This window comes from Arvicanthis niloticus, chromosome 27 (assembly GCF_011762505.2).
Source record: "Arvicanthis niloticus isolate mArvNil1 chromosome 27, mArvNil1.pat.X, whole genome shotgun sequence".
Lineage (NCBI taxonomy): Eukaryota > Metazoa > Chordata > Mammalia > Rodentia > Muridae > Arvicanthis > Arvicanthis niloticus.
The window spans coordinates 18,279,961-18,307,361 of NC_133435.1; the positions used below are offsets into that span (position 1 = coordinate 18,279,961).

The following is a 27,401-nucleotide window of genomic DNA, read 5'->3' on the forward strand; positions in this document are numbered from 1 at the left end:
CGTGCTGATTGGATATTGTGCCAGCCAATGGCAGACCGCGTCCCGCTTGGGCGGGCGGCGCATTTTGGCGGTTGCCGGGACACAGCATAAACTTAACCCAGGTGGAGAGGGCTCCGCGGTGGCTGCTCCTCGAGGAGACGCGTTTGCAACTGAGGCAGAGACTCACCCCGCCGGAGGAGGAGGTTTAAAGCCAGCCAAGATGGTGAGCAGCTCGGAGGCCGGGGGAGGGGTCGGCCAGGGACCTTCAAACTGCATGTTTGTTTATTTGCAGTCTAGAGCTCAAGAGAGCAATCCGAGAGGTCAGTGAAAAACTTTGATTTGCTTTCTAGAAGGTTCTGGGTTTTCTGAGGAACGCTCCAGGCATTTCTGCATCTTTCCAACCCTCTCACCGAAATAGATACATCTTTAAATCTGCTCTGTTGTGGGTGGGGGAAGAAGCAGTTCTCTGTTGGAGGTAAAACCGCAGCGGAAGAGCATTCCTTTCGCCTTCACTGGTGCTGTCGAAGTTTAATTCACTTTAACTTTTCCTGCTTCCACTACAAAACAGGGAATATTAGTAGTACTCACTTAATCAGCACGCTGTCATGTTTACTTTATCGCATGTAAATTTTAATTAGTATATCCTGATTTCAGGATGGGGGGCAAAGACCCTTCAGACTGTTGCCTATTTTTTTTTTTTTTTACATTGTTTATTATAGGGATTTTCAGCAGAATCTTTTGAAAGAAGAGATCCTGGAATATTGAACTATGTGTATTTCTCTTTCCCTGCACTGTAGGCGACCACAAAGAGAGCTTTGAGCTTTAGTGAAAAACATCAGAAGTTAGTAGATGAAAACTTTCGCAAATCATTGCACGTACAAGTCATGAATAAGTTAGAGAGGCAAGCCAAGAACCAGGTCGTGGAAAATGAAAACAATCAGAAAGTTGAACGCCAGAGATTCCTCAGAGTGCTGCAGAATGAGCAGTTTGAGCTGGACATGGAAGAAGCCATCCAAAAAGTAAGTTTCAGTGTTCCTTGTATAGCTTTCTTCATTTGGAAAATTTGGAAGATGACTGCCAGCCCTGCCTGGAACTGGGGAAATACAGAAAGCTGGGTGTTGCAGCTTTTACTCTTCCTCATCGCTTTTGGGGGCTTAGTGCTCTGGTCAAGAGAGAGAGTGGGGCTCTTGGGGCAAGAAACTCGAAGAATGGAAACAAGACAGGGTGTGATCAAGTCATATTTTTTTTTTTTCTATTTTCTCAAGTCTCTCTTTTATTTTCTCAAGTCTCTCCTATTAAGTCTCTCCTTTTGAAGGGAAGTCTGAGGTATTTATATACGCAAGCAGGAGAACACAGGTGAAAACATTTTACCACATGCACCATACAGCTGAGGTCACTAAACAGCAAAACAAGCTATGTGGGATAAACAATATATTTATCAGAGTGTGCTTCAGCTGTTATAGGCTTTTGACAACCAAGTCTTTCATCAGGGTATATGGTTCCAGATGGCTGCAAAGTTGATCTAGCTGCTTTCTACTAAAGTCGGCTCCCAACAGCTGGGAGCTGACCGAATCCTTTGTAGTACTGGTTATGTTAGCTACAGAACTTGGTGTCAGTTGGTCGATTTGTATGCTTTATCTGTCTCGTCACCTAGGATTGCATTAAACGAGCAAGTTTGAAGACTTTAGATAAGCATTCTTGTTTTTAAGCATAAACATGAAATCCATAATTGTTAATGTCACAGTTTTGTTTATGTGAGTACAACTGTGTTGCCTTCTTTAAGTTTCTAATAAGAAATTTAAGAATTTCTTTTCTTTCTAAAAATCCATGATGTTAAACATAGACATTAAGTGGTATGAGGTAACCATACATGTGAGGTATACATGTACTCATAGTTTTAATTTTTGAAGAATTCAGTCAGGTACTGAATGCATCCTGATATGCTGGCTAATCCAGCATGGATATTTCTAAATATTTTTAGGAGACTGTAGCAGAAGAGAGGAGATATACAAGAAGTGAGACAGGCGAATTTTTCTGAGTGTGAAAAGAAGGTCCCCTATTTTGTTGTGTTTTGAGCACCAACATGCAGTATGTTCAGTATTCTGAGAGTGGATCTGGAAATAGCAAAAGAAAGACTTAAAGGTGTTGGCTTCCTTCTGTCCTAAGTTCCAGTACTATAGACCTGATCCTTTAACTCTGAGTAGACAAATCCTGGCCTTGTGTCTTTTTATTCTTATTTTGTCTTTAAGGAAACTCCCATATACCCCAATTCCACCTAGCAACCATGGTGTTTATCTGATGAAGCAGGGATGTTCTCTTTTGAGTGTTGTTCTGATGTCATCTTCTCATGGTAGATGACTTTAAGCAAAAGTCTGTACTATGTCAAAATCTGTCCTTCGGGTTGGCTTTTTTAAATCAAGACCAGGTAAAGTTCATATGGCATATATAGTTTTATGGCCAAGGCTCTGTTAATATGAACTTTATTTATTCTTTGTTAAAATTCATGTGTTTAACCTAATGGAGATATCAGACCTGTTGTCTTCTAGCCAGGTGGACGTCTACTTGGTTTCTTTGGTGTGTGCTTTTATCTTTTCCATATTCTGGAGAGGCACTTAGCCAGGAAATCAGGATTACATTGCAATTCAGCTGATTCTGGGGGAGAAAATAGTGACTTTTTATGAACTTGTTTCTGCATGTGTTGGGGTTATTTTAAAGTTTTGTCCTCTTTGATTTTTTTATTTCTCTTTTAAACTATGTCTATAGGGATGGAGCGATGCCTCATCAGTTGATAGTCCTCTTTCAGAGGACACAGGTTCAGTTCTCAGCACCCATGGGGCAGCTCATAAGTGTCTATAACTTCCATTCCAGGGGTTACCACACCCTTTCCTGGTCTCTGTGGGCATTAGGCATACACGTGGTGCATATACACACATGCAGGAATAATACCGATACACATAAAAATAAGTAATTATAAAAACTCATTTATGAGATCAGCTCTTTATACATGTATAATTGCACTTTTTTTTCCTGTCAGTACTGGGGATTGAACCTAGAACTTCATGCATGCAAGGCAAGCACTCTACCACTGAGCCACAGCCTCTATTCTTTACTTTCTCTCTCTCTGTGTGTCTCTCTGTGTGTCTCCCTCTCTCTCTCTCTCTCTCTCTCTCTCTCTCTCTCTCTCTCTCTCTCTCTCTCTCTCGTGTGTGTGTGTGTGTGTGTGTGTGTGTGTGTAGGGAGAAGGAGGCCTGTGTGCATGTTGAGGTCAGAGGATCGTTTGCAGGAGTCTGTTTTCTCCTCCTATCATGCGGGTCCTGGGGACTGAACACAAGTCTTGACCACCTTGCCTTTCCCCCCTGAGCCATCTTATCATCAGCCTAGTATTTCTTTGATCCTCAGATCATTTTGTCTTTGTCCAGTCTGTACTCCTGTGTTGCTTCTGTGCTCTTTTGACAAAATAACCTATGATCTTTGATATCTTTCTTGCCTTCTGCTGGAACAAAGTATATTACAGTGGCTGATGTTATGTGTTGGCTTGACTGGGCTCTGAGCTGACCTTTTCTGGGTGTTTTCAGATGAGAGTGACATTAAGTCAGGTTGAGTAAGCCGTTCCCTCCCCCCACACCCCCAATGAGGGAGGACCTCATCCTGTGAGTTGAAGGCTTGGTAGAACAAAGAGGCTGATAGTTACTGACACAGCTATTTCTTCCCAGCAGACCCCTTCAAGATGAGATATCTGCCTCAGGGCTTTTGTTTTTTTTTTTTTTTTTTGCCTTGGACTCTGATTGTAATACTGTCTCTTCCTGTGTCTTAAGTTCACCGGTGTTAGCTTGGATAGGAAGTACAGTATTTCATTTACTGGGTCTCAAACAAAAGACTCAGAATAGAATGAAATGGTTGGCTCTCCAGCTTGTTGGCTTCCCCTGCAGCTCCTGGGGCTGCTGGCTTGCTCATTGCTTCCTCTGGAGCAGCCCGCTGACTCGGGGCTCAACTTGGCAGGTCTTGTGCCGCACCTGTTATGCCGAAATCAGAGCGCTCATCAGTCCCAGGTTATCATCACCTCTTGGTGAGCAGACCTGGGAAATATGTGTATTATAGCTTTTTATTTTGAGGCAAGATGGAATTAATCAAAGAGATTAAAAAATTGTAGAGAGATTTTATAAATCTCTCACCTGGCTTCTTATGCCAGAGTCTTACATAGACAATGAAAACCATGAAATGATCACCACAGAGAAATCTGCCTTCCTACTATTCTGTGACTGAACTTAAGGATTTACTAAGTACGTGGTTTTTGTTTGTGTGTTTTTCCTTATGTTCTTCTTGTTCTAGCCTACGGTAACAAGTTGCCTGTAGTGTCATGTCTCCTTGGTCTTCCAGCCTGAGGGTCCTTTCTAGCACTTGTGAAAAGTGCAGTTTGGTGTCAGCTTTCTGCTGTGTAATAAAACTTAACAGCTCCGTCTGGGCCAGAAACACAGGTGTGCTGGACTCCCTGCTGTCTCCCAGGCTGAACCAAGTGCTGGCTGGGATGTGTTCCCACAGTGGCAGGGCCCTTTTTAGAAGCTTCAGTTCTTGCCAGTTCACCATGTAGATGTCACATCGAGACCCTCCTGGCCCACAGGTCACTAATGTTTTCTGGCCAGATGGAGTCTGCTTCCCTACAGCTCAGCTGCTTGTCACTGGTTAGCACTGCTGAGCAGGCTGGTCCTACTCAGGGTCTGCTCCCTTCTGATTAACTCAATCCAACTGATTGGGAGCCTTAATGCCCTTTGCATGCACGGAACCAGGAGACAGGTAGTATCAATTAGCAGTTTGCATTTGGAATCTTAGCTTCTTAAAGATTTTTTAAAATTTGCATTTTATGTGTATTTTATTTTTTATTTTTATGAATTATTTCCTTTCTATATTCAAGTAGTATTCTATCATGTGGATAGACACAGTATGCTTGACCCTTCACCTGATGAGGGATTTCCAATACTGGATAGTATAAATAAATTTGATGTAAATATTTGAATATAGATTTTTAAGTAAACATGTTTCCTTTTTCTGAGACAAGTGCTTAAGAGTGTATGATACAGTTTTTCACTACTTGGTATCAACAGTGTATGTGTGTGTGTGTGTGTTTTTTATGGATGTTCCAGTATTATTTCACTGATATTCCAGTGTAATTTTAATTTGCCTTTTTGTTTTTGTTTGTTAGTTTGTTTGTTTTTCAAGACATGGTTACATGGTTTCTTTGTGTATCCTTGGCTGTTCACTCTGTAGACCAGGCTGGCCTTGAACTCAGAGATTCACCTGTCTCTATTTTCCGAGTGCTGGTATAAAGGTGTCTATCACTACCACCTGGCTTTTAACTTGATTTTTAAAAATGATTTTTTTAAATTATGTGTAGGTTGTGTCTGATGTGGGTATGTTCATGTGCATGCAGGTGCCCGCAGAGCCTGGATCTCATGGATCCAGGTCGTGGTGAGCCAGCTGACGTTGATGCTAGAAACCAAACTCATCTCTCTGGTTCCTAGTCTGCACTTCTTGATGACTGATGACGTTGAACATTTTTCATGTGTTATCTTTTGCTTATTTCTTTATTTTTGAGGCAGTCTTAATATGTAGCCCTGGCCTGGAACTCATTATGAGGCAGAGCTATGCTTGGATGTCTGGTGGTTTTCTTGCCTTGGCCTCCTGAATTTTATGTATAGGCCTGAATTACCACGTGCTTCCTAACTCAGAAAGGAATGAAGCCTCCGGATCTGCCCACCATTTTACAGAAAACATGAGAGGCTAGTCTAGGGAATTCCTAAGAAAGGAACAAGAAAACATGGGGTATACAATAGGATAGTTTTGTTAGCCTGACACAATCTGCAGTCATTTAGGAAGAGGGGACCCCACTTGAGAAAGTGACCTCGAAAGTGCTATATTTTCCTGGTTCATGGTTGATGTGGGTGGGTCCCGCTCTCTGTGGTCAGTATCATCTATGGACTGGTGGTCCTGGATTTTGTGAGAAAGCAGGCTGAGCAAGCCATGAGGAGCAAGCCAGAAAGGAGCACTCTTCCTTGTCCTCTGCATCAGCTCCTGCCTCCAGGTTCCTGCTGTGACTTGCTTTCATCATGGACTGTAATGTGGAACTGTGAGATGAAATAAAGCCTCTCCTTTCCAAGTTGCCTTGGTTGTATGTTTTATCACAACAAAGAAATCCTAACTTAGGCAGGTTGTAATTACTATAAACCATTGGCTTAGGGGATAAAAAAGCGTGTGTGTGTGTGTGTGTGTGTGTGTGTGTGTGTGTGTGTATTGAGGGGTGACTAATATATAATATAAAGGAAACTCAAGAAAGATAATTAGATACAATGTTGTGGATCTTGTTTGGTTTTTAAAAAAGTGTCTTTGCAACAGTTGGGAAATGAGTGTGGGCAGACCTTAGACCTCACTCAGGAAATACTGCTAATTTATGGTATGGTTATGAAAAAGAAATTTCTTGTCAGGTAGATCATTCTTGTCATGTAGATCTGCACCAAGCGTTTTTCGTGGTGGAGAGCATTTTCCAAGGCTGTTTTATTAGCTGTGTTTTTAAAGCTGTATTTATGTGTGTATATACGTGCACTGTGTGCATATCTGGTGCCAAGGAAGTCAGAAGAGCATCAGAGCCTCTGAACAGACACCTGTGAGCCACCATGTGTGTGCTGGACCCAAACCTGGGTCTTCTGCAAGAGCAGCCAGTGCCCTTAATCTCTGAGCATCTCTCCAGTCCCCTCGGATTTGATTTACAGTACTGTGATGGAGATAGAGGATAGGACAAATGAAGTTGAATGCAAGATTAGAGAGGAGTTACAAAACACTGATAAATTTTGAAAAGAATTAATTTATAGATATATTAATAATCTTCACTGTATTGGTGATCTTTATATTTTTTTTATGGTAAAATATTTGAAATGTATTTGTTGAGATGTGTTTTTATTTTGAAGTAAGCAGTTGCCTATCGCTGTCAGAGCAGTCAGTTCGCTCCTGTAGAGCACATGCAACTTTGGCAGTGTCTGGGGACATAGGTAACTAAAGCTTCACCTCTCTCTTCAGGCAGAAAAGAACAAGATGCTGAGGGATCAACAGCTTGAACAGGAAGAGAGACTTGCAAACGAACTGGCCAGACTGAAGCACGAGAGTCTGAAGGATGAGAAGATGAGGCAGCAAGTGAGAGAGAACAGGTGTCGTGGTTTCCGCCGCTCGCATTCGTAGTCTCCATCACTGCACTCTGTCACCCTTAGCACCTGAACTCGAGACTGTTAGGTCACTGCACGTCTAGAGCATGGTTTTCCTGGAAATATGGCATTAGCTTAAAGATAGTCATTACACTCCTGTCGTGGGGATGGGCATTGAGCCCAGGGCCTCACACTCGCTGGGCAAGTGTTCCACCAAAGTCACGGCCTCAGCACAGAAAGAGCTGAGAAAGCCAGTGCAGTAGAAGTGTTTGTGTTAATAGTGGAGACTACGAATTGGTCTCTTCTTGTTTTTTTTCTTTAAGGATAATTTTAAAATGATTTCTAGTTACAAAAACAAACGAACAAACAAAAACAGACTTGTGGAATCCTACAATAATTGGCTTTTGTTGTTTTTTTTTTTTTGTTTGTTTGAGGTGGGATCTCACTATGTAGCCCTGGATAGCTTGAAACTCCCTGTGTAGAACAGGCTAGCCTTAATCTCAGAGATCCAACTGCTTCTGCTTCCCAGGTTCTGGGTTCTAGGGCATGTTCCATCATTCCTAGCCCTACCATAAATTTTTTAATGGTGCTTTAGATTAAATTTAAAGCCAGTTATATCTTTCTTTTAGCCAACACTTAGGGACACCAGAACTGGAGATTCAGTTTCCAGGGAATTACTAAGCCTTTATGAAGACAGCCAAAGATGGAGACTACTTCTCTAGGAAGAGTAAGCTATGCAAGATAGTTTAATACTAACCTGCTGCCAAGCTTGAAGGCCTGCCTTTGATCTCAGACCCACTGGGTGGGACAACAGGACTCCCCAGTTTAAGTATAGAAATAAAAGTAATGGAACTAAAGAGGTGTAATTAGTTCTCAAGATAAGGTTTAAGGACTGACCTTTACTGACCTTTACAGTGTCCATTAAATGAGGCAAGTTAACTATGGACTTTAATGATACCAGTTGAATACTTTCTTTGAGTAAAAAAGAATTCACCAAACTTTCTGGGAAGCTGAATTCTTTTATTGTCCTTAAGTTTAAAGTTGCATTTTCCCCACAGTATTGAGCTCAGAGAATTGGAGCAGAAACTGAAAGCCGCCTACATGAACAAAGAGAGAGCAGCCCAGATTGCTGAGAAGGACGCCATCAAGTATGAGCAAATGGTAAAGCTGACTGTGTCTGGTCTCTGTGCCGTCGTTTGAGCTTTGTTAGGGACTAGGCAGGCCAGGCTCTGAGAGCAGCCACCCCGTGAAGAGCCTGCTTGGCCAGGTTCCCCAAACTGTGCTGTTTAGACCCTTAGGTGATTTCCACTATGTCTGCCTGAACACTGGAGCCCTCAGGCCCAGGAAACCCTGCATCCACTGTATTCCTGAGCCTATTCCCAGGACAAGCTAACTCGGTACAAACTGTTTGCATCTTAACGTGGTGGCTGTGCTTGTCCACTGTTTACCTATGAATATTTATAGCCTGGCAGTGTATGCAGATGCTTTCCTGTTCTGTATGCACCCCTTTCCCTGGGTTTCTCTCTCCATCCCACTTTCTAACTCTCATTTTCTATAGTAACCTCTTCTCCCTGGGTTTCTATTTTCATCCCTAACTCCTGAGGGGAAGGTTGCTCCTAGGTTGAAGTTTGAGGAGCTGCGCCAGCAGCTGTGTCATGCACTCTGAAAACAAGGTTTGCTGAGTTAACACATAAAACTAAGGTGCATGGCATCTTAGCCGTCACCTCGCTCATTTTCACAGGGAAGCCAAACAATTACACATAAGTGTGTGTATATACATGTAATTGTGACTGCTAACAAACATGCTTATACACAGAATATTATAGACATGATAACAACAATATTTAAGCAGTGTGGTGCTGCATGGACACAGGCTGCTCTAGAAGATTCTAACTCAGTGGTTCACAGTGGTTCTCAACCTTCTAATGCTGCAACCCTTTAATACAGTTTCTCATGTTGTGATGACTCCAACCGTAAAATTATTCCATTGTTACGTTGTAAGTGTAATCTTGCTACTGTTATGAATTGTAATATAAATATCTGATATGCCACCGTGTGGAAGGGCCATTGGACTACCTTCCAAGGCATCGCAACCCACAAGTTGAGAGCCACTGTTGCAGAACGTGCTGCTAACAGCGACAGCCTAAGGAAGATGGGGAGACCTGTTTGTGAACTGTGTAGTCCTGGTTTTCCAATGATAGAATAGAAGACAGTGTGCAGTTTGTTCTGTGTTTGTAGTTTTGAATACTCTGATCGATGAGGTCATCCATGGCCACTGTAGACATTTGACTCCTAAAATTGCTACTATCTTCTAAATCAAGATTGACTTACCAAAATTTAGAGCCATATACTCCTAGGACTTAAATGGAAGGATATCTATATACTTGTTAGGTTTGTTTTGTTTTGTGTATTTGTGTTTGCTTGCCTGTCTACATACAACACATGCATGCAGTGCCCATGTGGCCAGAAGAGGGAATTGGGTTTGCAAGTGGTAGTCAGCTGCCTAATGTGGGTGGTGAGACCCTGGTCATGTGAGGAGCAGCAAGTGCTGTTGCTGACTGAGCTCTCTCTCCAGCCCTAGCTAGTTTTCTTATTTGTACAGTTAAAGCATTGCGTTTCTGCAAGTCCATGGGATCTATATACATTTCTTGTTATCATACATACTTTTTGCTATCTTACATTCTAGAAGAATGTAATACAGCATAAGCAGAGATAAGAGAACATGTGGTTAAGTTGTGATAACCAGGCATGCATGATACCCATGAGATTTAGAAATGACTGCATTTGTCTTCCAGTGCTGCTAACTGATCCTTCATTTGGGATACAGTCACAACAGGTAAAGGTAGTTTCCATCATTGCTCCAGTGTTTAAACTTACTCAGTTTTGAACATGCTGAAAAGAAGCGGGCTTTAGCTTACAGAAAGGCTGGTGAGTGTGCAACTCGGTGGGAGTGGATTTCATGAATGAAGCTGAAAATGTGAGGGAACAATCACAGCGATGTGAGCAGCTTTTCAGTGGAAGTCACCACGTGAGCCTAATACACACCAGGAGGATGTCGGGAGGGAAGAAGCTCTGTGCTGGGGGACTGGAGAGTTGCTCAGGGCCTTTGAACACTGCTGGGAAGGAGGGCCACTCAGCAGCAGCTCGCGAACAGCAGCATTAGAAACAGGCACTATGCAGTCAACTTGCAGAAGAAGCAATGGTTTGGTGGCTGAAGTAGTTAAAAAACAAAATATTTAAACCTTTACTTTGTATTTTCTGAATGAATAAAGGACTTTATTATCCTTGTCAGGTGTTGTCCTAAGAGCTTCTAGAAGGAGTAGGAACGCCCCTGTAGGGCGTCATTCACACCCTCCAGCTCTCCAGAGTTACTCTTGCTTTTTACTTAATAGGTAGAAAATAGTTTACATGTCAGGTGTTTGAGGGCACAGCTGTTTATAGTGCTGTAACAGACTGTCCACTCCTGAATGTGGAAGGGTTAATTTTGTTTCAATGCTAGAAACGTGATGCCGAGATAGAAAGGATCATGATGGAGGAACACGAAAGGCTACTGAAGGAAGACGGTGCCAAGCAGGAGCAGCGGAACAGGGAGAGGGCACAGTACTACCTGGACCTGGAGAAGCAGCTCGAAGATCAAGAGAGGAGGAAGCAGGAGGCGTATGAGCAGCTGCTGAAAGAGAAACTCATGATAGATGAAATTGTCAGGAAGATGTACGAGGAAGACCAGCTGTAAGTCCACCCTGAGACAAAGCCTGCCGAGCTGCCACCCTGGTGTGTGCTCACTCAGCTCGAGCTCTGTCATGGCTTGTACAGTTGTTTCCCACCTTGGTCAGCATGAATAGTCATAGGCGATCTGAAAAATACTAGATGTGTAAGTCGTAAATGACCTGAAACATTTCATGTGTGTTCTGTACATCTCATATGTCATATGTTCTCTGATGGCTTTCCTTGGCACACAGCTTAATTGCAGAATGCTGTATGTCTTCTGTGGACAGACAGTCACCTTTCTGAAATGAGATGCTTGAAATGTCACCCTTAGAAGAGAGCCCAGCGTGTGCATGGAGAGTCCACACCAGAAAGTCTTGCTGCATTAGTGAATCAAGAGACTCTGAACAGCCTGATTTTTTTGTTGTTGTTATTTTATTATTTCTGTAACTATGAACCATTCTCCTGATTGCTTTTTAGGGAAAGACAGCAAAAATTAGAAAAAAAGAATGCGATTCAGAAGTATATTGAGGAATTTCAGAGGGCACAAGATCTCTGGAGACAAAAGAAGCGTGAGGAGATGGAGGAAGAGAACAGGAAAATCATAGAGTTTGCAAACATTCAGGAGCAAAGAGAAGGCGAGCGGATGGCCAGAGTTCAAGAAAGCGAGGAGAGGAGAGTCCAGCGTCAGAACTTGGTATAAAATACTACATCTAAGAGTGCTGAGTTCCTGAAACAGTGGCCCAATCCAGGTTTTCTAAACGTGTGTTTTATTAACAGCTGATCAAGAAGCTGGAGGAAACCCTGCGGCAGCGTGAGGACCTAGAGCAAGTGAGGCAGGAGCTGTACCAGGAGGAGCAGGCCGAGATCATCAAACTGAAAGTGAAAGTAAGTCTCAGATCCGGAGGGGTGATTAGGAAGAGAAGGCTTGAGATGAAGCTGCAGGAAGATAGTATGGTTCAACTCAGCCACAGTGGTGACTGCATTGTGTGAACAGCATCAGTGCTACAGTTAACAGACTCAAGTTCTCCAACTTGACAAAAATAGAGAGTCCTGAAGAGCATGATGCAGCTGTGTCAGTCACAGTCCACCCGGCTTAAGTGGGTACACATGCAACCTCAAAGCAAGATGGAGGAAGATACAATGTGGCTGCAAAGCAGACTGGAGTGTGTGTGTTAATACGAGGCAAAGACAGCTCTGGGACAAGGGAGTTTGTAGTCAGATTCATCCAGGTGCATGCCGTAATCCTAAAGCCTGTGACCTTGGACAACACAGCTTCATGACACATGAAAACTGACAGGGGGTGAAAGGGGAGGAAGTGGGAAGATCCGGCCAGAGTAGGAGTTCTCAATGCTTCTTTGTCATTAATGTGCCCAGTCCCCAGAAACAGGACTGCCTAATGACAGCCTGAAACAGCGGGTGCAGCTGATATTAAAGAGGACTCCACCCAGCAGCACAGTACAGATTCCATCCATCCATCCACATAGAATGCACACAGATAGCTTCTAGAACACAAAGCAAACCTCTGTAAATTGACAAGATTTTAAGTCATATCAAATGTTTTCTCACTACAGTAAAGAATCCATAAGAAGAAGACTATATAGTCCTTAAGTATACCACAATGAAACCATGTATTTCTAATAAGCAAAGGAAGGATACTTCAAATTGAATGATAATTTTTAAAATATGTGACACAGCAGAGGGTAGTGGAAAGTATTATCTTTACAGCTTTAGAATGGAATAGTTAAAAGCCAGTAATCTTGTGTTTACACATGTATTATATACAGATGTTCATAGCAGTATTCTAATAGCTAAAACATGGCAGTGGCCTTCATGTGCATCAGCCGATGGGTATGTAAACAGGATACAGTATGTGAGCCTTTAGTGGTACTAAGAAGTACTCAAGGACACTCTTGTGAGGTCAGCTGCTTTCGCAAGGCAGACATCTCTGGAACTGCATTCCCTTTGTCCTTTGGGAACAGCTGTGGGGCACATTTGTGAGAGCTTAGATTAACTGTGCTGGCAGTTTCCCCATAGTCAGAGGAGAGTTGTGGCAGGAAGAAGCAGACTTCTCTACCCACCCATCACCAACTGGAAAGTCACTGATGGGTGATCCCTCCTTCTGTCCTTATGGGGGTCGGGGAGAAGGTCCTGAGAACACAGCTTCAGTGAGCACAGTGTCACCATCTTCCCGACATGCTTTGGGTTGGTTTTTCTTCTTTCCTGCTACATTCTGTTCCTTACTGCTGTTTCCTGGGACTGTCTCCATAATATAATACCTTGTTTAAAGCTGTGGTCCCAGCAGAGACTCTGGAAAGTTACTGACGTCAGAGTGACTATACAGCATTTAATTTGAAGGTTTCAAGACCATTTAGCAGGTTTTAGAATACAGGAAAGGACAGGAAATTTGGTAGCCCATACTGCTGGTGACTAGTGTATTCCTTATGCAGAGCCAGCAGAGGGTATATGGACATTTTCACAGTAAAACAATTCTTTGGCCAAACATTCCCCCTGCCTCCCCCCACCCCACTTTTGTGCCAGATGTCTTAACTGTTGAACAAAAATTTTGCATAGGTAGTAGATTACCAGGACTGCATATGTGTAGGTAGATAGATAGATAGATAGATAACTATATAAAGCACATTACTGAGTGCAGAAGTCACAAACTCAAGAGGCATTCAGACTAAATGTCACAAACTAAACTGTTCTCCAAGCCTTTGATGTCTGTGCAATTACTTGGCAATAAGTACAAAATATGCAGAATAAAACATCCTGTGCCCAGAACATACAGGAGCAAATATGTCTTTGAGGAGTTTGATGATTTTCAGGTGGGATGAGCGAGGCACATGTCCATGGAGTTTAGATTCAAGTGGACATTGGCTTCCCAGAGCTTGTGCTTGGGTTGGCACCGATGATTAGATGTGTGAGTTAAAGTGTGCTAGTTCCAGGTGAACGGACGGTGATAGCAGCTCACAGATAGCAAGCTGTAGTCAGTAGACTTTAGCTGCTAGGAATATGGATGATTACTATAAAAGCTTTGACATTTTTTGTATATGAAATTTTTCATGTGTTTAGAAAATAAAAGCTCACAGGAAAGGAATTTAGTTGTGTCTAGTACGTTTCTATTTCTCTGAAAAATTTCTAATTTCATTGCTGGATGACTGATTTTTTTTTATACTAGTGTACAGTTTTAGGGGTGTTTTGTTTGTTGTTTTGAGAATTATAAGAGTGTTGGAAACTAGAGTGGGTACATGCAGCGTGGATGTCACAAAGTGCGGAAGTTGGTGTGGACAGATGACATAGTAGTCTTTGCCTCACCATCAGTAAACTCAGGTGTGTGCAAAGGCTTCCACAGTAGCTTTCAAATCAGATACACATAAATTCTGAGCCTAGAAACAAGATGGCACCTTTATACAACTTAAAATTTTAGAATAAATGACCGCCATGTAATAGATCCAGTAATTAGGAGCATTTGCTGCTTTTGGAGAGGTCCCAAGGACCTATAGCTCCAGTTCCAGGGTGTCCAACATCCTCTTTTGGCCTCAGTGCACACCAGCACATGCACGTATAAGTGCACACATATAAGTAAAAATAAATTTTAAAAAAGAACATGTCATTTATTCAAACAGTCTTCAGAGGGCGGGACAGTGTTATCATGAAAAGGCTTAATTCTGTTTCCGTGATTTCATATTGTAATCTGCATTATACCCAAACTCTGTCTTATTCATTTGTCTTGTTTCCTGAGACAGCATCTCACTGTAGACTAGGCTGGCCTCAAGCTCCTGATCCTCCTGGCTCTCTCTTGCTGAGATTGCCCTCTCATGAAAATGAGGGACACACTTAACTCTAGCTTCACTGTTGTGCAGGAAGAAGCAGAGCAGAGACTCAGGAGGCAGAGGGAGATGAAGCAAGACTTTGAAGACCAGATGGCACTGAAGGAAGTAATACTACAGGCTGCCAAAGAGGAGGAAGAGACCTTTAAGAAAGCCATGCTGGCCAAGTTTGCTGAAGATGACCGCATAGAGCTCATGAATGCCCAGAAACAACGGATGAAGCAGCTGGAACACAAACGGGCCGTGGAGAAACTCATCGAAGAACGCCGAAGCCAGTTTCTTGCAGACAAAGTAAGGAAAGCGTTGGGGTCTTTGGTTATTCTCATAGTGTGCGTGCTTGAGTATGCACACGTGGACCCTAGTGTGTGTGCTTGAGTGTGCACATGTACCTTCATGTGTGTATGTGTGCTTGAGTGTGCACAATTGTACCCGTGTGTGTGTGTGTGTAGCAGAGGACAACCTCACAGTGCTTGTCTCCTTCAGTTTGTGTAAGATGGGGTCTCTGTAGGTCCACTGCAGATGTCCTGGAGGCTGACCAGCCTGTAGCTTCTTGGGATTCTTTGATTGCTGTCTCCCATTTCTCAGAACGTGGAATTACACACCGGACTTCACCTAAGTTCTGACAATATGAACTCAGGTCCCCTGGTTTGTGCCAGGCGCTTTAGACACTGAGCCATCTCCTCAGCCCACCGAAAACTATTTGTGTCATACAGCGTTAGGTATTTGTTTACTGATCATATGAGCTATGCTATATCATATGTTTACTGAGTGATCATTTATTAAAGCATCTAGGGGGCTTTTATGTGCTGGACTTGAGAACTAACATCTGTGAATTTAGTCTTGGTTGAAAAAAATATAAAAATAAGTTATAAATATATTTTGTGTGTGATAATAAGGGCGTGGTGACATTGGTATAGCAGAGAGGAATTACACATCATGATACTTTTAAATATTAAGGTGGATTTTTCCCCAAGAGAAGTCCCTGAAGAATTAAGGAAATTGCATGTTAAGTTTGGCATGGATGATTCAAATAGCATCATTGAGAATAGATGTAAAAAGGGTGAGGCTGGAGCTAGGGAGGTCAGTAAGCAGGGTACTGGGTACTAATGATAAGAGTTGATGTGTGCATATGGGGAAGGGGCTCCTTAGATGCTAAACATGCAGAACTGATGATACTAGGGACCAGTTAAATCTGGAGAGGCGAGGACTTAAGGCAGCTACTAGTTACAAATAGTTACTGCTTCCATCAGTGAGCAGGCTGTGTCCTAAGGAGTATGTAGAGGGGAAGTAGCTTTTGAAGGAATGTGTATTTATTCACATTAATTTTTATGGCCAGAAGAGAAGGTTGATTGTTAGAAATATTGATTTAAAAGTCAGATAGGGAGCCAGGTGGTATGGCGCACGCCTTTAATCCCAACACTCAGGAGGCAGAGGCAGGCAGATCTCAGAGATCGAGGCCAGCCTGGTCTACAGACTTGAGTTCCAGGACAGCCCCGGCTACACAGAGAAACCCTGTCTAATAAAAAAAAAAAAAAAAGTTGCACAGGGAACCAGCCTGTGAGTTTGACATACTGATATACTTATGTTTCATTGACAAACTGAAAGAATCCTCAAGTGATCTGTGTCACTGGCAGATAGGTATTTTTAAGAACCCAACACAGCCTGTGTGGAAGCTCTAAAACGATGAAAACTCTGTTGTGCGTGCAGCCGGAGACAGGCAGTCAGTGGTAGTCCTAGCTTGTACAGCCATGAACAGCAGCAGTAGGGGATGGCAGATGAATTTGAGTATTTTTTTTTTACAAAGAGTAAATGAGAGTAAATTTTTCCCCTAGCTTATAGAAAAAGGAAGGAATCAAAATATTTCAGAGGTTTCAAGTATGAGAGGTCCAGGAACACACATGGTTACATTCTACAGTAAAACTTAGGCTGCTGTTGTTTGTTTGATATTTTTGTTTGTTTAGTTGGTTTGGTTTGATTTGATTTGGTTTTCTTTTATTATTGATTGATTGATTGATTGATTGATTGAGACGTGCTTGCCCAGAATTAAGCAGCACCAAGAGATTTAAGTGAGATATTGGTGTTATAATGAGGAAGCATCAGGAGGCTAGGATTGAGTCTTGGAGAACATTAGGGTTTCAGATGAGCGAAAACAAAAACATGTTAGGGGGAAAAGACTGTAAATGGTATAATCACAAAAGACCAAGAGGCCAGCAGGCCCTCCTGCTACCTGACAGTTCAGCTTGGTCCCCTTGTAACTGCTCAGTCTGCCAAGGAGTGATTTTTATAAATCTCATATCGTTTCACACTAAAACCTCAGTGAGCTCTGAAACAGACCCAGGCCCCAGTTGCTTAGGCCTGGTGTGAGTGGGTCTTGGCCTGAATCCAGCCTTTAAGGGAGATAATGGCCTGTGAAGTGCAGTTTGCCTGACATACGGTAAATATCTTTAAATGTTGAGCTAATGAAAGAAATAACTGTTAAAGAATATAGAAAATTAAAAAGGTTTTGGAATTGCCTGTAAGGCCTAAGAATTAACTCTCCTGTGAAGGGTAGGACCAGTGGACTGTCTATTTAGGGGTTACAGAGCTGATCAGAACGCTCAGAGAAGCCAGCAAGACATGCAAACATGGAAATCATTAAAACCACCTAGTAATACAATGCCACAACATATGTTTTAGGTTTTAACAGTAAACATTCCCAGTATGAAGAAGTAGGCTTAGATGTCAGTGTTGGAAGACAAGTCAACAGTTTTGTTTTGGCCCAGAGGTCAATGTGGATGCCTTAACAGAACTGAATGGTTTATAACATTGTGTGTCCTTAAAAGCACTAAACTACCCATTTATAGTTTAGAGGCCTATGTAGCTGTCTGTAATCCTGTCTACCTCTAAAACTGTGTGTGGTTTAAACAAAACCCTAAAAAGACTCAAAGGAGCTTCTTACTACCAGTTTACTCGGGCCTTGTCCCATACCTTTCTAAACCACTCAGCCGAACTTACAGTAGAATTATGCGACATGGGAGTAAACACCTAGTGTGGGGTAGCACAGCATATGAAGGAAAACCCTGTGTTACGCCCAGATTAGAGCCTATGTCGTCTCATAAAATCACAGTACGTGGGGCTGGGTTGCTGCTCTGTGGTAGAGTTCTTACCCAGCCTGTGTGAAACCCCCGATTCCATTCCCACTTCTGCAGATCCTACTCAGGAGTCTGCTTTGGGTAAAGTTCTCTGTGCCCTAACACTATGTAGACGACATCACGTCTGCATTCCATAGCTCAGCGTATCCACAAAATTCAGAATTCTCCAGAAAGGTACTAGAGCTTCCTTGCTGGGACTCTGACCTCTACAGTATACTCCACTTAGGCCTTCAAAGATGCATTTGGAAAAATGTATCTTCAGAAAACTATGTTCTGTTTTATGCCTTAGGATTTTTTTGTCTTATATTATAAACTGTTTTGGGTATCTTGGGAACTGGATATGTGGTAGGAACTTCATAAACATTTGCTGAATTTATTACGAAGTCACTCATTTGAATGCATTTTTCTAAAAAATATGTTCTTTAAACTTCCTGTCATAGGGCTAAGATTGTAGCTTGGTGTTAGAGTACTTGCCTAGCAGGTGCAGGGCCCTGGGTTCAAGCACCAGTACCACAAAATAAAGAAAACAAAAACGTGGGTTTGGTTCTTAAAAGTTTAAAAAGATAATGATGATAAAAATACAGGTATGTATATTTATATATGTAAAAGACATATACTATGGGCTGGAGAGATGGCTCAGTGGTTAAGAGAACCAACTGCTCTTCCAGAGGTCCTGAGTTCAACTCCCAGCAACCACATGCTGGCTCACAACCACCTGTAATGGGATCCGATGCTCTCTTCCTGTGTGTCTGAAGACAGCTGCAGTGTACTCACTCACATACAGATAATAAATAAAAACCTTAACGAAAAGACACACACTGTTATCTTCTAAACTTATAATTAACCCATCAGTCTTATCTTTTAGCTTCATTTGTAAACGTCATAAGAGACTGATGTATTTTGTGACAGTTAAGACGTTTTGATTTCATTTCAGCAACGTGAGCTGGAGGAACTGCAGCTACAGCAAAGGCGGCAGGGCTGCATCAATGAGATCATTGAGGAAGAGAGGCTGAGGCTCCTCAAAGAGCATGCTGCCAAGTTACTAGGCTATCTGCCCAAAGTAAGTGACACTTACCTTAGTGTGTGAGCTTCATCCTTAACAATACTGGAGAAAATAACAACAGCGCTGAAGCATGATTCTAGAATGTCAGAGGTGTAACTTCATGTGGTTTCATGCTGTTCTGACGAAGCATTGGGATCCTGGCAGTGTTGAACCCCACAGTCCTTTTTAAATACCTCTATAGTGAGAGCTGGTCTTGGAACATTATTAGTGATCTGAGCTAGAGTTATCAAGCTTGTTTGTTTGTTTGTTTGTTTGTTTGTTTGTTTATTGTAGCCCAGGCTGGCCTAGAACTCCCTATGAAACTGAGGATGACCTTGAACTTTGGTCCTCCTGCTTCTCCTGAGGGCTAGGACTACAGGCTTGTGTTACTTTGCCAAGCTTATGTGACGCTGGGGATCTAACCTAGAGCCTTGTCAGGCGAGTGTTCTTATGTAGTGAGCTACATCCCCAGCCCCGGCCGGAGCTAACACATTTGAGACTCTTTGTTCTCCTTGGTGCATGGGAAATCTGAAAACAAACCACCCTAGAGCAACTATGAAAGTAAACATGAAGGTAATGAGAGACACGAAGCCCTGACAGTGGTGACACACACGCTTGGCATGAGTCTGCTCCGTAGGAAACTGATTGTAAGTGGGTACTAGGCAGCCTCAACTTTTGAGAGTTATTCCAGTAGGCAGTGAATTTTCATGTGTATCTGAGACACACTGTGACTGCTAGTAATTAGTTTCCTTATCTGTGTAAACATGGAGATTCATAAAGCCACAGTCCTTCAGATATATGAGTCATGTTGCTTGAGGTCTTTATTGACTATGCAGAATCAAGTGTGTTCAGTCCCCAACTAATGAAAGGAAAAGAAAAATTATTAAAAGTTGCTAGCCGTAGGGTATTACAGTCTAATTAGATTTAAATACACACGATAGCCTGAAGCCAAAATCCACCTGTGATTGGCATATTTACTAAAACAGACTATGAATGCTGAGACAGTCTTTGGATTTCAACATTTGAGTGGAGAAAGTACTTGTGGAGGGCAGACAGGACCTATTAGAGTTAAATTCAGTGTCCCAAAATGAGCCACAAACTGAGGCAGAAAGAATGTGTGCATACAGTAATCTAACCCAGATCAGCCTCTTCACCTTACCCTCCCTCAGACACTGGGACAGCTCCTTAGGCAAGGGTAGAATAGAGCAGGCTCAGAGCTCCGTGCCTTCCAGGCAACGTAGGCAGTCACAGCTGTAGTTAGAGCAGCGGCACAGCAGGTCTCTAGAACAACTTTCCACTCTAAAGGTGACTAATCAGAAAATGGGAGAAGCTCAAGGATATTCAGGATATACTGAAGCCATAGTCCTTGAAAGTGCTAATATTTTAAAATTAAGTTTCAATAATGTGTTGACTAGATCTCACTGTCTTGGCTGCCTTCATTAGCTTCGTGTCTGTGTGTGTTAGCCCTAAGAGAATTCCTTGAAATGGTCTATAATGTTCAAAGTAACCAACAAAATGCTTTTTTGTAGGGAGTGTTTAAAAAAGAAGACGATGTTGACATGCTTGGTGAAGAGTTCAGGAAAGCATATCAGAAGAGGGGTGAAGTCTGTGAAGAGAAGGGGTCTTCATAGCAAGACTGGGCGAAACCTGGAGTTCTCAGATGCTGCCACTAGATGTCAGCGTAACTGCTGCTTTACAGTTGGTGACAGGAGGCCCTGGTCTATCTGCATGTTCTACAGCATCCTCATATTTCATCATTTATACAGTTAGACAGATTAAACACATTAGTAGTTTAACTGCAGAACTAGTCACTTTTATTCACTATGCATTCTGTGATGCCATCATGTCCCAGAATTCCACAGAACCACATACCCAAACATAGAAGCTACTCAATGCTTCCTGTATACTCATTCTCCAGACAATGCAGATGTGTCTTCAACACACAGCTTTTTAAAATGTGTCTATCCTGACAACAAGATGATTACTGTCATCACAAGAAACCCCCATGCTGGCTGTTTTCTATATGTTGCTCATTACAACCCACCATTAGCCTTTAGTGGTTCCCTTTTCTCCATAGCCTCCCAAACATTTTTTATCTTCTAATTTTTCTTAAAGGTTTGTTTTTATTTTGTGTATATGAGCATTTGTCGGCGTGTTTTTATGTGCACCACATGTGTACAGTGCCTGAGAAGGCCAGAAGAGGGTGTCAGATCTCTGGAATTGGAATAAGAGACAGGTGCCATGTGGGTGAAGGATCTGCAGGAGCAGCCAGTGCTCATGTATCTCTCCAGTCCCACCTCATATATGCATTATATCTGAGATTGTGTTTATGCGTGTGCGTGTGTGTGTGTGTGTGTATGCGTATGCGTGTGTGCGTGTGTGTGTGCTATTTTAATTTGGCTGAGGTATATTCTCAATATGGTTTTACTTATTGCCCAAGAGTAATATTTTTAACAACTTTTCACATACTTACTGGTTGGTTGCACAGCTTCAAGAAATGTCTATTTAGGTCTTTTTGTGTTGACTGTTTGTCTCTGTCTCCCTCCATGCTGAGTTCATACATGGTTAGTTTATGGGGCTTTTGGTTTTTTGGGGGGGTTGTTTTTGGTTTTTTGTTTTGTTTTGGTTGGTTGGTTGGCTTTTGTTTTTTGAGACAGGATTTCTCTCTGTTGCCCTGGCTGTCCTGAAACTCCCAAAGCTCTGCCTGCCTCTGCCTCCCAAGTTCTGGGTAAAGGCATGCGTCACCGTGCTGAGCTGCTACGGTTTTATATTTAACATTTGTAAACCTGTCCCGTATTTTGTTCCCTCTCTGTGTTGTTTCCTTTGCTATGCAGTTTTGTAGTTACTGCTTTTGTGGTCATACCTCTACAAATATAAACAAACATACTCTGCCTATGTCTGTAGGCATAAAATTTTTGCAGCCTACTTTTAATAAGGGTTCAACCTCTCCTCTAGCCCATCACCCAGCAGAGGTGGTGGAAGAGAAAACTTATTAGGATATGGGGTAAGTTGACCTGTTCAGCAATAGCTCTTTGGGGGCGAGTTGGATCTTTTGTGGCAGCAGTTCAGTCCCATAGCAAACACCAGATACAACTCAGCAGCTGCAGACCAGTCCTCTAGGCAGGCAGACACCAGGCACAAACCAGCAGCTGTACTTCAATGGTCAAGAAACTGCCATGCTCACCAACTGGCCTGAGGCTGTTGAAGCAGCAAGCTGCTACAGGAACCTCACAAGCAGTTCTTGGGCAAGTTTCTCTCAATGGCAGCATTATCACAAATTATTCTCAACAATAAGGAAACGGATGTGTGTGTGTTGTTAGCGAAGAATAGTGAGGCAGAGCAAACCAAACCAATGCTCAGTGCTTGTCCCTCACTGTCTGTGGGGTCATATTTATACTCCTTCATCATGGGTCCTTTCATATGTTTGCTATATCAAAACATCCTTTCACCTGTGTCTGCTTCAGAAAAACATTCTTTCATATGTTTGCTTTATCAAGACATCCTTTTACCTGTGTGCCCCAGCAAAACATCATTTGACTTAACTAACTTTCCAAAGAACTAGAAGTTTCCACTTCATAGGTCAACATGGTACTTTCTGCTATCTTCTAGTGCCGCCTTTGCTACAGCTTCTTGTCGTCGGCTTTGAATTTAACACTTCGGTGATTTATGCTCAGTGGTTCCTTGTGAATTACAGAATTGTTTGTTCTATTTTTGAAGAATGTTCTGGTGTTTCCACAGGGACTCCATTGAGACTACAGACCTATCTCTGGGCAGTATAGAAAAGACAGTTTTCTAATTCACAAACATGAACTAGCTATTTACTTCTCCCTAGTTCCTGTCATCAATATTTTATAGTTTTCAACACAGCCATCTTCAATGTCCTTGGTTAAATTTAGTCTAAAGTGTTTTTATCAGTCACTACAAATAGGATTACTATAAATTTTCTCTCATATTTTGCCATTAGTGTACAAAAATGCCACTCCTTTCACTTGTGCTATGCGAGAGACTCGACCTGGGGTTTTATACATGTTCTGTATGTGCTTTGCCACTGAGCTACTGCTCAAGCCTGTGGTTTTTGCTGTTAGTGCTACTGATTGGTGTGTATTGGTTTTGTTACCTTGTAACTTTACTCAGTTGATTTGATCATTTTTGAAATGATGAAACATACTCAGTTGAAACCTTTTTGATAATGGACAGTCCAACTTCTTTGTTCGCATTCTTTGTGTTTTCTTTCTCTTGCTGGTTATCTCTGATTAGCATTTCTGCTAAGATTAAAAAGTATATTTTATATGTGTTTGCCTGCATATATGTGTACTAGATATATGCAGTGCTCAAGCATGCCTCAAGAAGGCGTCATCTCCTCTGGAACTGGAACCAAACCTGGGTACTCTGCAAGAATAACCAGTGCTCTTTTTTGGGGGGTGGTATTGTGGGGCTGGAGATCGTGACAGTTCCACTAGGTAGGCCTGGGTGTCCACGAACTCACAGAGACCTTCCTGCCTCTGCCTCCTGAGTTCTGGGATTAAAGGCATGTGCTCCCAGCCTAGCCAGTGCTCCTAACTGTGATTTCAGGTCTTGTAGGGATGGCCAACCCTGGCATGTGATCAGGACAGCTATGAATGCAGACCAACACAGATAGCAAACTTAAAATATTATACAAAAATTGTTTTGGTTTTTTTTTAGTTTGTAATTCTGTTGCAGTTTTTCAGTATGAATGTTGTAGATCACAATGTCATGTCGCAGTATGAAAGGGTTGGATACACAAGTATGTGAGGCTAAGCTTCTGGTTTTCCCTGCTCAGTGCTGGCGGTGGGTTTGTCCTACGTGACTCACATGAGAGCACATTACTTCTGTAGCCCAGTTTGCTGACAGTTTCTGTCATGAGGTGTTGCTCAGTCTTGCGCTTTTCTGCTTTACTGAATTTACAAACCTTTTCTTCATTCTGTCAGTGTGACTTTTGTTGATTTGAATGTCAGATCATCTCGGATGAACCCCACATCACTGTGACGAGGGGCCTTTCTATGTACTGAAGTCGTTTGCTGGTGTTATAGCAAGCATCTGCATCTGAGTTGTCCGGGCTAAGGGAGTGGTTGGCTTGGTTTTGCTTGTTTGTTGCCCTTGCATGATTTGGTATCGGGATAAGCATACTTGAATTTGGAGATGTCTTTATGTCAGTGTTCTGGAATGGTTTGAGAAGAACTGCTAGTCTTTAAATGTTTGTTAGAAGCTGGCAGTGAAACCATCAGGTCCTGGGTTTTTCTTTGAGGAGACTTCATTTTTAAGTATTTATTTTTATTTTATGTGTATTCCTGAGTGCATGTCTATGCATCATGTTGTGGAAGTCGATGGAGGCCAGAAAAGGGCCTTGAACCCCTGGAACTGGAGTACACAGGTGACTGTGAGCTGCCACGTGGGTGCTGGAAACTGAATTTGGGTCCTCTGCAATAGCAGCAATGCTGTTAACCACTGAGCCACCAACTCCATCTCCCAGTAGAACTTTTTATTATAGATTTCATCTACTTGATCTCCTTTCTCACTATAGGTGTGTTCAGGTTTTCTGTCTTAGTTCATTCTTGGTAGTGTATCTCCAGAAATTAATTCACTCTGTTATCCAAATTATTCATAATCACTTATAATATACTTATGACCCTTTGTGTACAATGGGTGTGTCCCTGTTTGCATCTCTAACTAGCTATTTTCTGTTAGCTAAACGTTATTGATACTATGTTTTGACGAACCAACTGTTTCATGTGGGTTGAGTATATGCTGTACCTGCAATTGCAGATACAACTGACAGCAGGTGAGGTTTTTGTTACTGATTTTTTTTCATCTTGGAATATTTTAAATACATATAATAAGTCTTGAGAATGGGACCTAAATCTAAATGTGAAATTCACTGGTCTGTTTATTGAGACAATGTCCCGTCACCCACACTGGCATCAAGCTCCCTGTTGAAAATCATACTGTTGACCCTCCTCACTTTGCCCTGTATGCTACAGTTAGTTACAAGCCACCATACCCAGCTAAGATTAATCCTTTGGGGAGCTGGAGAGATGGTTCAGAGGTTGAGAGCACTGAATGCACTTCCAGGGGTTCTGAGTCCAATTCCCAGCAACCACATGGTGGCTCACAACCATCTACAATGAGATCTGGTGCCCTCTTCTGGCGTGCAGGCATATATGCAAGCAGAACACTGTATAATAATAAATTTAAAAAAGAAAAAACTTTAAACAAAAAGATTAATCTTTTGGTTTTATTTTTTAAATTAAAGTCTTTAGTTCTTCATCTTAGTTATTATTTGTGGGTATGGATATGGCCTGTGCTTGTCATTGTTGCATTCGGGAATCTGGACAACTTGCAGGAGTTAGTTCTTTTTCCACCGTGGAAATCAATGTATCAGGTTTGGTGGTAGCTGACCATCTCCCTGGCCTTTGTTTATTGTTAGTGTAACATTACTTTTGGTGAGCCTGTATTTTGCCTGCAACCTATCACATGAAGTCAGATTTAGTATTTACACATGTAGTGTCAAATTAGTGATCAAAACAGTATTTGGGATTTGACTTTTCAGGTTATGTTTGTAATATATTCCTTCTCTGATCTTTCAAATTTTTCTTGTACTGACCATATTGGATTTGGTTTGGGTACATTACTTGGACATTTCTGCAGTGCTAAAATGACATTTTCTTTGTACAAACTTTCCTCAGAAATGATTTTATTGTATTGAATGTATTTCTATGTCCTCATTTTGTGTAAAAAGTCTAGAACTTACTTTATTCTCATGAGCTCACTGGTTATTCAGGAACATGGTGTGTAATTTGCACATTTGTAAAGGTTTTAAGTTCCTCTTATTGGTCTATTCTTTTATACCATCATAGTCCAGAAAGATCTGTGGTATAATTTGTCTTCTTAAATTTGTTTAAGACACATGATCCATTCTGGAGGATGTTCTATACATTTGAGAAGATATATCATGCTGTTGGAGAGACTGTTCAGTGTCTTTTAGGCTCATTTAATATAAAGTGTAAATTTAAGTTCAGTGTGAATGGCTTTTTGTGATTTTTTTTTTTTTTTTTTTTTTTTTTTTGAGACAGTGTGTTATGTGTCCCAGGGTGTCCTTGAACTTGTTATTTGGCTGGGAATGACCTGAATTTTTTACCCTTTTGTCTCTGTTCCTCCATGCTGGGATCATGGATGTGACCACCAAACTAGATTATGAGGTGCAGAGGATTGGATTTGGGGCTTTGTGTATGCCAGGCAAGCATTCTTCAAACTGAGCCACAGATAAGTTCAGCGTTTCAATGTTTCTGTCTGACCTGTTGTTGAATATGGAGCAACAGCTGTCCTCTACCACTGCAGTTCAGCAGTGTCTTCCTTTTTACAGATGTTTATTATTTTAGCTCTATGGTAGATACATGTTCACACTGTTACTATTGATGACTTAAAACTTTTACCATTATATAAAGTTTTCTTTGCCTATTTTTATAGACTTTGACTTACTGCCTATTTTAAGTACCCATTTTCTCCTGGTTTCTATCTTCATAGAGTATCTTTTGTCATCTCTTCACGTTAAGTGAATCTCTTAGAGGCATCCTATGGATGGGATTTGTTTACTCTGCCTTTAACTGGTGAATTTAATCTACCACTGTAAGCTTATATTTTTCAAAACCTACTTTAATAAAGGTTCTCAAATGTGTCAACCTCCCTTTTAGCCCACTGACCAAACGTAGGGGAGGAAGATGGTTAACAGGACAAGAAGGATGTGGACCTGTTTAGAAGTAGTTCTTGTGGCAGTTCCAATCTTCATTGTCAGCAGGCCAGTGCACTAGCAAAATACCAAACACGAATCAGTAGGAGCAGCTTAATCCAGAAAAAGATGCAAGGCTCCACCAGTTGGCACAAATTCACAGAAGGTGGCAAGAAGTAGCCAGAATATCACCAATTCGTAGGTGCATTTCTACAAAATCATGACAAGCAAAGATCCGGAAGAAAGCAAAGCAAAGCAATGTAAGAGTGTTGTCCACTGTCAGCTGGGTTATACTTACATCCTTTCCAGACATCACAGGCCCTCCCAAGCATCTGCTCCAGCAGAACATCACATGCCCTTTTACCAGACAGCTTCCAGGAAAACACGTGTATGTTATCAACAAAACATCCTCTCATAAGGCAGCTTCCAGAAAAACACCACATGACACAACCAAGTCTCCAGTAAAACCAGAAATTCCCACTTCAGCTCACACTGAAGGTAGTACTGAGTTACCACTGCTTTTGCCGCCACTGTGTTTTCTATTTGCTTTGCTGATTCTTTTCTTCCTCTTTCTTCAAAGTTGAGTTTTTCTGAAAATATGTTTACATCGTTGCTTTTTCACCCCATGTATCTGCTACAAGTTCTTGTTATTTTATACTTTTCTACACTCTATTTTGTAGTTCAAAATTACATCTTTTATACTGTTTATCCTTGACCAAATATTGCGCTTCTGTTTCAACGCTTCTGACTTATTAAAGATGGGAATGATTTTCATGCCTC

At 41.8% G+C, this 27,401-nt stretch overlaps 1 protein-coding gene across 1 annotated transcript; it reads left to right on the forward strand.

Moving 5' to 3' along the window:
• Mns1 (meiosis specific nuclear structural 1) lies at positions 1-27,401 on the forward strand. Its single transcript, XM_076926269.1, has 10 exons — positions 1-202; positions 777-998; positions 7,045-7,172; positions 8,225-8,327; positions 10,666-10,895; positions 11,352-11,568; positions 11,652-11,759; positions 14,738-14,995; positions 18,770-18,895; positions 20,407-27,401. The coding sequence occupies exons 1-10, from the start codon at positions 200-202 to the stop codon at positions 20,506-20,508; spliced, it is 1,497 nt and encodes a 498-aa protein (XP_076782384.1). The 5' UTR covers positions 1-199; the 3' UTR covers positions 20,509-27,401.

Coding starts and splice junctions, on each gene's coding strand:
- Mns1 (XM_076926269.1), top strand. Junction 999..7,044: donor TGGAAGAAGCCATCCAAAAA/GTAAGTTTCAGT, acceptor CTCTCTCTTCAG/GCAGAAAAGAACAAGATGCT. Junction 14,996..18,769: donor GCCAGTTTCTTGCAGACAAA/GTAAGGAAAGCG, acceptor ATTTCATTTCAG/CAACGTGAGCTGGAGGAACT.